The 13,412-nt window shown below is 44.0% G+C and overlaps 1 protein-coding gene across 4 annotated transcripts in view; it reads left to right on the plus strand.

The window, feature by feature from the left end:
* LOC139391809 (protein tyrosine phosphatase type IVA 3-like) overlaps positions 1 to 13,412 on the plus strand; it is a 70,341-nt gene that overhangs the window by 34,553 nt on the left and 22,376 nt on the right. For all 4 annotated transcript variants that reach the window (XM_071139372.1, XM_071139371.1, XM_071139373.1 and 1 more), the window contains 2 exons: positions 4,927 to 5,521; positions 6,537 to 6,629. In XM_071139372.1, the coding sequence (XP_070995473.1) occupies positions 5,417 to 5,521; positions 6,537 to 6,629 (198 nt within the window). In that variant the 5' untranslated portion in view covers positions 4,927 to 5,416. The remainder of the gene's footprint in view (positions 1 to 4,926; positions 5,522 to 6,536; positions 6,630 to 13,412) is intronic.

Consider the following 13,412-nt stretch of genomic DNA (forward strand, 5'->3'; position numbering starts at 1 on the left):
TGCATGAAATAGCGAATGTGGTCTTGGCACGTGTGTTCTAGCCAACAGCGAGGCTACATGATGAGATAATTATGGATAAGGACAAGAATATATTTTTTTGTCAAACGGCAGTCAAGCATTGCTCATCATGTCACCAGAATAAGATCACTCTACATTTATTGGAAAGGAGCGTCAAGCTCATCCCTGTGCACTTTCAGGACCCTGGGAAGTTCATCACAATTCATTTAATCTGTAGCTCAACAAACTGCATGGTTTTACAGTCACAAAAAGATCCCACCATGTCAAATGAACAAATTATCTGTTGGCATTTATAAAATGATGCCGAAACTTCCTGTGTCCCTCACAGCTGTCGTAATATATTTTTTTTTTACACGTTTAGACTTTACTTGCATTAAAACTGTGGATGGGAACTGACTGACATAAAAAGAGAAACTGCTGATAACACAACCACATTTTGAAATTGCACGTTGCGTAGTCTACTATTCTAACTCTCAACATTAAGTTGAGACCTCTACTGAGTCCGCCCCCACCACAAGAAAGTCTGTGTATATACAGTCGTGGCCAAAAGTTTTGAGAATGACACAAATATTCATTTCCACAAAGTTTGTTGCTTCAGTGTCTTTAGATATTTTTGTCAGATGTTACTATGGAATACTAAAGTATAATTACAAGCATTTCATAAGTGTCAAAGGCTTTTATTGACAATTACATGAAGTTGATGCAGAGAGTCAATATTTGCAGTGTTGACCCTTCTTTTTCAAGACCTCTGCAATCTGCCCTGGCATGCTGTCAATTAACTTCTGGGCCACATCCTGACTGATGGCAGCCCATTCTTGCATAATCAATGTTTGGAGTTTGTCAGAATTTGTGGGTTTTTGTTTGTCCACCTGCCTCTTGAGAATTGACCACAAGTTCTCAATGGGATTAAGGTCTGGGGAGTTTCCTGGCCATGGACCCAAAAATATCAATGTTTTGTTCCCCGAGCCACTTAGTTATCACTTTTGCCTAATGGCAAGGTGCTCCATCATGCTGGAAAAGGTATTGTTCGTCACCAAACTGTTCCTGTATGGTTGGGAGAAGTTGCTCTCGGAGGGTGTGTTGGTACCATTCTTTATTCATGGCTGTGTTCTTAGGTAAAATTGTGAGTGAGCCCACTCCCTTGGCTGAGAATCAACCCCACACATGAATGGTCTCAGGATGCTTTACTGTTGGCATGACACAGGACTGATGGTAGCGCTCACCTTGTCTTCTCTGGACAAGCTTTTTTCCGGAGGACCCCAGTCCTCAGCATTCTAATCCCTGTACCTTTTGCAGAATATCAGTCTGTCCCTAATGTTTTTCCTGGAGAGAAGTGGCTTCTTTGCTGCCCTTTTTGACACCAGGCCATCCTCCAAAAGTCTTCGCCTCACTGTGTGTGCAGATGCACTCACACCTGCCTGCTGCCATTCCTGAGCAAGCTCTGTACTGGTGGTTCCCCGATCCCGCAGCTGAATCAACTTTAGGAGACGGTTCTGGCGCTTGCTGGACTTTCTTGGGTGCCCTGAAGTCTTCTTCACAACAATTGAACCGCTCTCTTTGAAGTTCTCGATGATCCGATAAATGGTTGATTTAGGTGCAATCTTACTGGCAGCAATATCCTTGCCTGTGAAGCCCTTTTTGTGCAAAGCAATGAAGACGGCACGTGTTTCCTTCCAGGTAACCATGATTGACAGAGGAAGAACTGATTCCAAGCACAACCCTCCTTTTTGAGGCTTCCAGTCTGTTATTGGAACTCAATCAGCATGACAGAGTGATCTCCAGCCTTGTCCTCGTCAACACTCACACCTGTGTTAACGAGAGAATCACTGACATGTCAGCTGGTCCTTTTGTGGCAGGGCTAAGATGCAGTGGAAATATTTGGGGGGGATTCAGTTAATTTGCATGGCAAAGAGGGACTTTGCAATTAATTGCAATTCATCTGATCACTCTTCATAACATTCTGGAGTATATTCAAATTGCCATCATACAAACTGAGGCAGCAGACTTTGTGAAAATTAATATTTGTGTCATTTCTCAAAACTTTTGGCCACGGCTGTACAGTGCCTTGGGAAAATATTTTGACCCCTTTTTCCACATTTTGTTAGGTTACAGCCTTATTCTAAAATGTATTAAATTTACTTTTTTCTGTGTCAATCTACACACAATACCCCATAATGACAAAGCAATGTATTCAGACCCTTTACTCAGTACTTTGTAGGAGCACCTTACAGCAATTACAGCCTTGAGTCTTCTTGGGTATGACACTACAAGCTTGGCACACCTCTTTGGTGAGTTTCTCCCATTCTTCTCTGCAGATCCTTAAGCTCTGTCAGGTTGGATGGGGAGCGTTGCTGCACAACTATTTTCAGATCTCTCCAGAAATGTTCGATCAGGTTGAAGTCCAGGCTCTGGCTGTGCCACTCAAGGACATTCAGAGACTTGTCCTGAAGCCACTCCTGTGTTGTCTTGGCTGTGTGCTTAGGGTTGTTGTCCTTGTTGGAAGGGGAACCTTTGCCCCAGTCTGAGGTCCTAACCTGCTCCAGAGCGCTTTTCATAAAGGATCTCTCTGTACTATGGTGCCAGGTTTCCTCCAGACGTGATGCTTGGCATTTAGGCCAAAGAGTTCAATCTTGGTTTCATCAGACGAGGGAATCAATCGGGGGAGAAGGGCCTTGGTCAAAGAGGTGACCAAGAACCCGATGGTCACTCTGACAGAGCTCCAGAGTTCCTCTGTGGAGATGGGACAATCTTCCAGAAGGACAACCATCTCTGTAGCACCACCAATCAGGCCTTTATGGAAGAGTGGCCAGACAGAAGCCACTCTTCAGTAAAAGGCACATGCTAGCCTGCTTGGAGTTTGCCAAAAGGGACCTAAAGACTCTCAGACCACGAGAGACAAGATTCTCTGGTCTGATGAAACCAATGCCAAGCGTCACTTTTGGAAGAAACCTGGCACCATCCCTACGGTGAAGCATGGTCGAGGCAGCATCATGCTGTGGGGATGTTCTTCAGCGGCAGGGACTGGGAGACGAGTCAGGATTGAGAGAAGATGAACGGCGCAAAGTACAGAAAGATATTTGATGAAAACCTACTCCAGACCTCTCAGGACCTCAGACTGGGGCGAAGGTTTTCCTTCCAACAGGACAACGACCCTAAGCACACGGCCAAGACAACGCAGGAATGCCTAAGGGACAAGTCTCAATGTCCTTGAGTAACCCGGACTTGAACCCGATCGAACATCTCTGGAGAGACCTGAAAATGACTGTGCAGTGATGCTCCCCATTAACTTGACAGAGCTTGAGAGGATATTTCCATTTTTTTTTAAATGAAGGCCTGATTCACACAGTCTCCTCTGAACAGTTGATGTTGAGATGTGTCTGTTACTTTAGCATTTATTTGGGCTGCAATTTCTGAGGCAGGCAACTCGAAGGAACTTTTCCTTTTCTGTGGCGGTCCGATTGAGAGACAGTTTCATCATAGCACCTGAGTAAAGTGTCTGGATATTTACGTAAATGTGATATTTCCAATTATTTTTTTTTTTTTATAAATTTGACCAAAATTCTTAACCTGTTTTTGCTTTGTCATTATAGGGTATTGTGTGTAAATTGATGAGGCAATAAAAATAAAATAAAAAACATTTTAGAATAAGGATGTAACGTAACAAAATGTGGGAAAAGTCAAGAGGTCTGAATAATTACAGAATTGTGTGTGTGTGTGTGTGTGTGTGTGTGTGTGTGAACAAAAAGGTTATTTCAGCTCTTGAAACATGGGACCAACACTTTACATGTTGCATTTATATTTTTGTTCAGTGTGTGTGTATATATACCAATCAAAAGTTTGGACACAACTACTCATTCCATGGTTTTTCTTAAATTGTACTATTTTTACATTATAGAATAATAGTGAAGAACTTCAAGAACTTTGAAGTTTCTTCAAGTGCAGTCGCAAAAACTTTCAAGAGCTATGATGAAACTGCCTCTCATGAGGACCACCACAGGAAAGGAAGACCCAGAGTTGCAGAGGACAAGTTCATTAGAGTTACCAGCCTCAGAAATTGCAGCCCAAATAAAAGCTTCACAGAGTTCAAGTAGCAGACACATCTCAACATCAACTGTTCAGAGGAGACTGCGTGAATCAGGCCTTCATGGTCAAACTGCTGCAAAGAAACCACTACTAAAGGACACTAATAATAAGAAGAGACTTGTTTGGGCCAAGAAACACAAGTAATGGAAGCTAGACCAGCGGAAATCTCTCCTTTGTTCTGATGAATCCAAATGTTAGATTTTTAGTTCCAACCGCCGTGGCTTTGTGAGAAGCAGAGTAGGTGAACGGATGATCTCCACACATGTGGTTCCCACTGTGAAGCATGGAGGAGGTGTGATGGTGCTGTGCTGGTGACATTGTTGGTGATTTATTTAGAATTCAAGGCACACTTAGCCAGCATGGCTACGCAGCATTCTGCAGCGGTACGCCATCCCAACTGGTTTGCGCTTAGTGAGACTATCATTTGTTTTTCAACAGGACAATGACCCAACACACCTCCAGACTGTATATATCCAGCTATTCATCTATTTCTATCGCTCTCTCCTAACTATTTATCTATTAATGAATTATTATTATTAAAAAAAAATTCTCCATTATTTTTGGGTTCGGGGGCCCCCTAGCGGCCCCCTGATGTCACTTATGCTTGGAGCCGACCCTGTTTACATAGTGCCAGTCATGTGGGAGGGGAGAGACGAGAGGGGGAGAGTGAAAGAGAGGGAAATATCATTAATCTGTTCTCCAGTCAGCTCTTCCAGAGGATGCAGCCAGTGTTTCGTGTTTGTTTCTCAGATTTATCTTGCTTGTGGTTAACTCTCTTCTGTCTTTCTTTGCCTCCCCCCTTTCCTCCCTGTTGGCGCCGCACAGTTTTACACCCTTGGCGCTGTGCTTTTGATGGCGTTCTTGCAGAGGACTGGAGACTACTGCCACGCTCAACATCCCAGAGCATAGGCTGATCCAGGGGAGGATGCCCACTGCTCTGCCTTCTCCGCCTAATACCCTGCACTGATCCCTGGGTACCAACGCATCCCTGCCTCCCAGGACTCTCCACACCCTAGGTCTGTCACTCTAAGACCCTCTCTCAGGAACCCTAATGGGATGATTGGACTAACTATTCCACGACTCTTCAGTGAAAGCCCAAGACCTCATCTAAACCAACCACAGTGACCCTCCCAAGGATCGACCAACCCGAGGACAGACTTGTATTTTTTATGGTTTAAAGGAGGGACAGGACTGAGAACATCTGCAGGAGTTTAGCCCACCAGCGACCGTGGCCACCGTGGACGACCAGTTTGTGTTCCCCTTGCGTCCCTGTCCGTGTTGCGTTCGCCCCCCCAGCTGGGTAAGGGTTGTCAACATGGCCCGTATCAACCGTCCGGCGCCGGCCGAGGTGTGCTACAAGAACATGCGCCTGCTCATCACGCACAACCCCACCAACTCCACCCTCAACAGCTTCATCGAGGTGAGGACCGCTCTATCCCCGCTCGTTTAGACCTGCTAATATTTTTTTCTCATGATTCTCTCTCCATACATCCCTCTCTTTCTCTCTAGTTCTTTTCTCCCATTTCTCTTTCCCTCTCATCCTCCCTATTTTTTCCCTCTCTTCATGTCGTTATTCTCTCTCTCTCCTTCCTTGTCTTTCTGTCTTTCTCCTTGGCTTTGTTTCCACTGACACATCTTCTTGACACTGCTCCAAGGCCCTATCTTAAGAAAAGTGTTTCTATGACACAGAAAAAAGCACAGACTATAGAGAGGGTCTGATGATGACAACGGTGCGCTGGCTGCTTCCTCTTCAGCAATGCCTCAGTTTCCATGGCGATGTGTCCCACTGCCACGTCGGTCTCATGGCACAGGCAGTGAGAGGAGCGTGCCGCGCAGTCAGACAATAGCAGAACTAAGGCTGCCCTTCTCAGGGCACATAGCCCACATGTGGTTATATCTTAAAGAGTGCCACAATGCCACGGGCAGGCAGGCAGACAAACAAACAGTCAAACCGGCAGACAGACTGTCCCAGGCAGGCAGACAGACTGTCCCAGGCAGGCAGACAGACTGTCCCAGGCAGGCAGACAGACTGTCCCAGGCAGGCAGACAGACCGTCCCAGGCAGGCAGGCAGACAGACCGTCCCAGGCAGGCAGGCAGACAGACCGTCCCAGGCAGGCAGGCAGGCAGGCAGACCGTCCCAGGCAGGCAGGCAGACCGTCCCAGGCAGGCAGGCAGACCGTCCCAGGCAGGCAGGCAGACCGTCCCAGGCAGACAGGCAGACCGTCCCAGGCAGACCGTCCCAGGCAGACAGACAGAACACTTAAAGTAACTAAATCAGCCTGCTGTACTACTATGAGCATAGGTCCATGCACGTGTATAGGCTATATATTTGTACACGCATGTCCCCGCCCCCCAAAACACACACACACACACACACACACACAGTATTGAGTTATTTTTCAATGGAACTCCTTCCCTCCTTCCTCCACCGTAGGACCTTAAGAAGTACGGAGCCACGACAGTAGTGAGAGTTTGTGAGATCACCTATGATAAGGCTCCATTGGAGAAGGATGGCATCACCGTGGTGGTGAGTACAGACCAGTGTCACGTCCCTCACACTTCATTGTGAAGTGGACACACAAACACACACGCACTGTGAAGAGAAGAGCAGGGTAGAGCGGAGTGTTTCGGTCTTGGACAGGACTTCCAGTACTGATTCCAGGGGTTTCAGTTGGTTATGGTAGGGTATTGTCATTGGTTGCACTGATTGCGCTATTTGTCTACATACCCTGGTTAAAGCATTCATGACATTACCCTGAAGAAGACACAGTGAGGTGTTTTACCCAATAAATGACTGGGAGTTTACACACATGGAGTGTGTGACTCTCTTTGTTTCATGGTAGGGTAGTTGCCATACCCTAGCTCAAAACCCCACATTTTAAGTAGTCACATTTTTTTTGTTGGGGGGGGGGGGGGGGGGGGGGTGAATTTAAAATTCAACTGCTGTTTATAGTATTAAATTGCTCACTTTAAAACCATGCCAGCCTGCATACCTTTTTCTGTCACTTTTAGAAGGCAGGGAGCAGAGATGGGGCCATCTGCTTTGCTGGTCAGCTGTTTAGCTAGACCGCTCCGCCACTCGGGCTCCTGAGTGGTGCAGTGGTCTACAGCACTGCATCTCAGTGCACGAGGTGTCACTGCAGTGGCCCTGGTTTGAATCCAGGCTGCATCACATCCGGCTGTGATTGGGGGTCCCATAGGGCAGCACACAATTGGCCCAGCATCGTCTGGGTCTGGCCGGGGTAGGCCGTCATTGTAAATAAGAATAAGAATAAATGACTGGCCGAGTTAAATAAAGGCTACATTATGTAGTGCGCCGATTGCTTTGAATTTGATTTGGGCATTTAAACTCAACAATGCCTCAATATTCGCAGAATGTTTCCCTTCCCTGGCAAATAATGCAGACAGGCAAATGCAGAAATTAGCTGGTATTCATATCTGGATGCAACGCAATGAGACAGTGTTGGTGGGAAGCGCAGGAGAGCAGTTCCACAAGGATGGCTTCATATAGCCTATAGCAGGGGGTCAGCAACCTTTTTTCATGTGAAGTGCCAATTTACCATTTCTAAAGATCTGTGTGCCAGTTCTGATTTTCATATACACATTGTAGGCTACCTAACTGTGACCCAAAAAATGTGTAACCGCACACAAATGGAATAATGTTATAGCTGGCTACTATACGGAGGTGCTGTCCATTCAGTGCCATGCCACAGAGCTCCAGTATAGACGGGTTAGCTGAGAACGCCTTGAAAATGATTTGAACGCTTCAATGGGGCAGAAGGCAGTGTGTTGTTGTGACTCTGGATGGCCAGATAGCTAGCAACAATGACAATAAACTGCCATGTGAGGAATCGTAGGTGGCTCGTTTCAGTTAGTTTTATCTTGTTCTTGATACCATGTCTTGTTTTGAGGTGTTTTGACTGATGTCATCTCAATGCCAATATGGCAGAAACTAATGTATGGTAGTAGGGTTGCAAAGGGTCGGAAACGTTCCGGTAAATATCCAGAATTTTTCCGGAAATTTTTCATGGGAAGTTAAGCCCGGGAATTTGGGGAATTCTGCCGAAATTCATCAAAAAAGTTAGTTTATAACAGTGAACCTTTTTTGTGGGATACACATAATGTAATTTTAGGGCTTGTGGGATATTTTGGTGAAACTATCACCAATTCAATGGAATTGCAACCTTCTGCATGCACTGTGCATTCTTCCATCACATGTGCAGTTGCACTCTTCCATCAGAATCACAGCTGATTCTCAAGATCTTGCACACTAATGAGATGCTATCGAGCTCACTCTACTACACTGTCTTAGCCAAGGGCTACATGCTTTCTGGTAAGTTTTGATTACAATACTGAGTGGGGTGAATATATTTTATGACATACATGATTTTTTGTTAACTAGTAAATAGTAGCCTACAGCAAAGTGTGTTTGACCTCTCTGCTCACCGAACCCGTTAGCGGGATTAAATTCGACAACATACGGTGATCGCTACATAAATAGTCGTATTAAACATTCATGACAATACAAGTGTCTCACATGGTTCGAAAGCCTAGAATCTTGCTAATCCAACTGCGTTGTCAGATTTAAAAAATGATTTATTGCGAAAGAATACGCTGCGATTATCTGAGCACACACCCCCATATCAAACTACTTATTCAGCCAGCACTTGCGTAACGAAATCACAGATTGCATTGAAATAAATCGTTTACCTTTGAAGACCTTGCTCTGGTTGCAATCCCAAGGCTCATTGTTACACAATGAATGGTCTTTTGTTCGGTTAAATCCATTTTTTATAGCCTAACACGAAACATTTTGTGAACGCTTATCTCGTTGAATTTCGTGTCATTTAATTTTCGACGTAACAGCCAACGTAAAATAGACAGGCTTTCCCTGACTTTATCCAGTCATGTTCGGTTTCCTTGCAATCAACAGTTTGTTTGTAACACAACCAAACATGATGGGCCATTTTGACCCGGAAAAAACTATTAGAAGACAACAAGTGACGAGCCCATTGTGCACCAATTATATGACCACTGTCTCGTTGATTGACTGTCTTTTAACCCAATGACCACTGATCGTCTTGAAATCTAGCTGGGTAGATAGCCAATGACCATAGGTAAACGGCAATATCCCATGATTCTTTGTTGTAAAAAAAAACTTTCCATTGACCGCTGGCGTAAGGACCGTTCTTTCGCCATTGCCAATTCTACCGCGAAGGAGCAAAGCTTATTACGCACGCAGTATTTCAGTGACTTGAACCTTCAGCTGTTTATTTATCCAACATCATGGCGAATAAGTCAAGGAAAGCTAATTCTAAGAGTAGATATACGAATGTAGAAACAATTTTAGAGGAAAATCATCGTGAAAGTGAGACAGATCTGCTTTTTTGAAGACTCCATTTTGAAGACTGAAACTGAGGCATATTTTTTGAAAGGAGAGGACGTTGTTTTGGACTGGTAAGTTGCTCTCATGCCAATGCCGTTGTTTGAAATGAACATTAAAATATTATTTGTGATTGTTTTTACATTTTATTTGCAATATATAAAGATGTAATGAAATGGGTAAAGTACACGTTAGCTAATCATTGTGAGTGAGGGTCTGTTTGTTTGTATGAGAACGACCATAGCCTATGTCTGTGTGTGTGTATACAGTGGGGCAAAAAAGTATTTAGTCAGCAACCAATTGTGCAAGTTCTCCCACTTAAAAAGATGAGAGGCCTGTAATTTTCATCATAGGTACACTTCAACTATGATAGACAAAATGAGAGAAAAAAATCCAGAAAATCTCATTGTAGGATTTTTAAAGAATTTATTTGCATATTATGGTGGAAAATAAGTATTTGGTCACCTACAAACAAGCAAGATTTCTGTCTCTCACAGACCTGTAACTTCTTCTTTAAGAGGCTCCTCTCTCCTCCACTCGTTACCTGTATTAATGGCACCTATTTGAACTTGTTATCAGTATAAAAGATACCTGTTCACAACCTCAAACAGTCACACTCCAAACTCCACTATGGCCAAGACCAAAGAGCTGTCAAAGGACACCAGAAACAAAATTGTAGACCTGCACCAGGCTGGGAAGACTGAATCTGCAATAGGTAAGCAGCTTGGTTTGAATAAATCAACTGTGGGAGCAATTATTAGGAAATGGAAGACATTCAAGACCACTGATAATCTCCCTCGACCTGGGGCTCCACGCAAGATCTCACCCCGTGGGGTCAAAATGATCACAAGAACGGTGAGCAAAAATCCCAGAACCACACGGGGGGACCTAGTGAATGACCTGCAGAGAGCTGGGACCAAAGTAACAAAGCCTACCATCAGTAACACACTACGCCGCCCGGGACTCAAATCCTGCAGTGCCAGACGTGTCCCTCTGCTTAAGCCAGTACATGTCCAGACCCGTCTGATGTTTGCTAGAGAGTATTTGGATGATCCAGAAGAAGATTGGGAGAATGTCATATGGTCAGATGAAACCAAAATATCACTTTTTTGGTAAAAACTCAACTCGTCGTGTTTGGAGGACAAAGAATGCTGAGTTGCATCCAAAGAACACCATACCTACTGTCAAGCATGGGGGTGGAAACATCATGCTTGGGGCTATTTTTCTGCAAAGGGACCAGGACGGCTGATCCATTTTAAAGGAAAGAATGAATGGGGCCATGTATCGTGAGATTTTGAGTGAAAACCTCCTTCCATCATTGAAGATGAAACGTGGCTTTGTCTTTCAGCATGACAATGCTGAAAGACAACACACCGCCCGGGCAACGAAGGAGTGGCTTCATAAGAAGCATTTCAAGGTCCTGGAGTGGCCTAGCCAGTCTCCAGAGCTCAACCCCATAGAAAATCTTTGGAGGGAGTTGAAAGTCCGTGTTCCCCAGCAACAGCCCCAAAACATCACTGCTCTAGAGGAGATCTGCATGGAGGAATGGGCCAAAATACCAGCAACAGTGTGTGAAAACCTTGTGAAGACTTACAGAAATCGTTTGACGTCTGTCATTGCCAACAAAGTGTACATAACAACGTATTTAGATAAGCTTTTGTTATTGACCAAATACTTATTTTCCACCATAATTTGCAAATAAATTCATTAAAAGTCCTACAATGTGATTTTCTGGATTTATTTTCTCATTTTGTCTGTCATAGTTGAAGTGTACCTATGATAAAAATTACAGGCCTCTCTCATCTTTTTAAGTGGGAGAACTTGCACAATTGGTGGCTGACTATATACTTTTTTGCCCCACTGTGTGTGTGTATGTGTGTGTATGTGTGTGTATATATATATATATACATACATACAGTGCCTTGCGAAAGTATTCGGCCCCCTTGAACTTTGCGACCTTTTGCCACATTTCAGGCTTCAAACATAAAGATATAAAACTGTATTTTTTTTGTGAAGAATCAACAACAAGTGGGACACAATCATGAAGTGGAACGACATTTATTGGATATTTCAAACTTTTTTAACAAATCAAAAACTTAAAAATTGGGCGTGCAAAATTATTCAGCCCCCTTAAGTTAATACTTTGCAGCGCCACCTTTTGCTGCGATTACAGCTGTAAGTCGCTTGGGGTATGTCTCTATCAGTTTTGCACATCGAGAGACTGACATTTTTTCCCATTCCTCCTTGCAAAACAGCTCGAGCTTAGTGAGGTTGGATGGAGAGCATTTGTGAACAGCAGTTTTCAGTTCTTTCCACAGATTCTCGATTGGATTCAGGTCTGGACTTTGACTTGGCCATTCTAACACCTGGATATGTTTATTTTTGAACCATTCCATTGTAGATTTTGCTTTATGTTTTGGATCATTGTCTTGTTGGAAGACAAATCTCCGTCCCAGTCTCAGGTCTTTTGCAGACTCCATCAGGTTTTCTTCCAGAATGGTCCTGTATTTGGCTCCATCCATCTTCCCATCAATTTTAACCATCTGCCCTGTCCCTGCTGAAGAAAAGCAGGCCCAAACCATGATGCTGCCACCACCATGTTTGACAGTGGGGATGGTGTGTTCAGCTGTGTTGCTTTTACGCCAAACATAACGTTTTGCATTGTTGCCAAAAAGTTCAATTTTGGTTTCATCTGACCAGAGCACCTTCTTCCACATGTTTGGTGTGTCTCCCAGGTGGCTTGTGGCAAACTTTAAACAACACTTTTTATGGATATCTTTAAGAAATGGCTTTCTTCTTGCCACTCTTCCATAAAGGCCAGATTTGTGCAATATACGACTGATTGTTGTCCTATGGACAGAGTCTCCCACCTCAGCTGTAGATCTCTGCAGTTCATCCAGAGTGATCATGGGCCTCTTGGCTGCATCTCTGATCAGTCTTCTCCTTGTATGAGCTGAAAGTTTAGAGGGACGGCCAGGTCTTGGTAGATTTGCAGTGGTCTGATACTCCTTCCATTTCAATATTATCGCTTGCACAGTGCTCCTTGGGATGTTTAAAGCTTGGGAAATCTTTTTGTATCCAAATCCGGCTTTAAACTTCTTCACAACAGTATCTCGGACCTGCCTGGTGTGTTCCTTGTTCTTCATGATGCTCTCTGCGCTTTTAACGGACCTCTGAGACTATCACAGTGCAGGTGCATTTATACGGAGACTTGATTACACACAGGTGGATTGTATTTATCATCATTAGTCATTTAGGTCAACATTGGATCATTCAGAGATCCTCACTGAACTTCTGGAGAGAGTTTGCTGCACTGAAAGTAAAGGGGCTGAATAATTTTGCACGCCCAATTTTTCAGTTTTTGATTTGTTAAAAAAGTTTGAAATATCCAATAAATGTCGTTCCACTTCACAATTCTTCACAAAAAAATACAGTTTTATATCTTTATGTTTGAAGCCTGAAATGTGGCAAAAGGTCGCAAAGTTCAAGGGGGCCGAATACTTTCGCAAGGCACTGTATATATACACACACACTTTTGGCCCTTTGGCACATCCATGCCTGCACAAATATATTTGGGCAATGAACACTTGTGGCAGAAGGGACAGGGCTTGGTGCAGTGGTGCTGTAGCCAGCAAACTCTTTGATGCTCCCTCTAATGTAGACTGATTGGAGGAAGCATGCTGGCTGTGTTGAGATGTATGGGTTTGAGATGTATGGGTTTATATAAAATGGTATTTTGTAGAATGAAAACCCATTTTATATAAAACGGTATTGTGTAGAATGCAAACCCATACATCTCAACACAGCCAGCATGCTTCCTCCAATCAGTCTACATTAGAGGGAGCATCAAGGAGTTTGCTGGCTACAGCACCACTACACAAAGCCCTGTTCATCTGCCCAAATATATTTGTGCAGGCATGGATGTGC

Source organism: Oncorhynchus clarkii, chromosome 32 (assembly GCF_045791955.1).
Source record: "Oncorhynchus clarkii lewisi isolate Uvic-CL-2024 chromosome 32, UVic_Ocla_1.0, whole genome shotgun sequence".
In the NCBI taxonomy this organism is placed as follows: domain Eukaryota; kingdom Metazoa; phylum Chordata; class Actinopteri; order Salmoniformes; family Salmonidae; genus Oncorhynchus; species Oncorhynchus clarkii.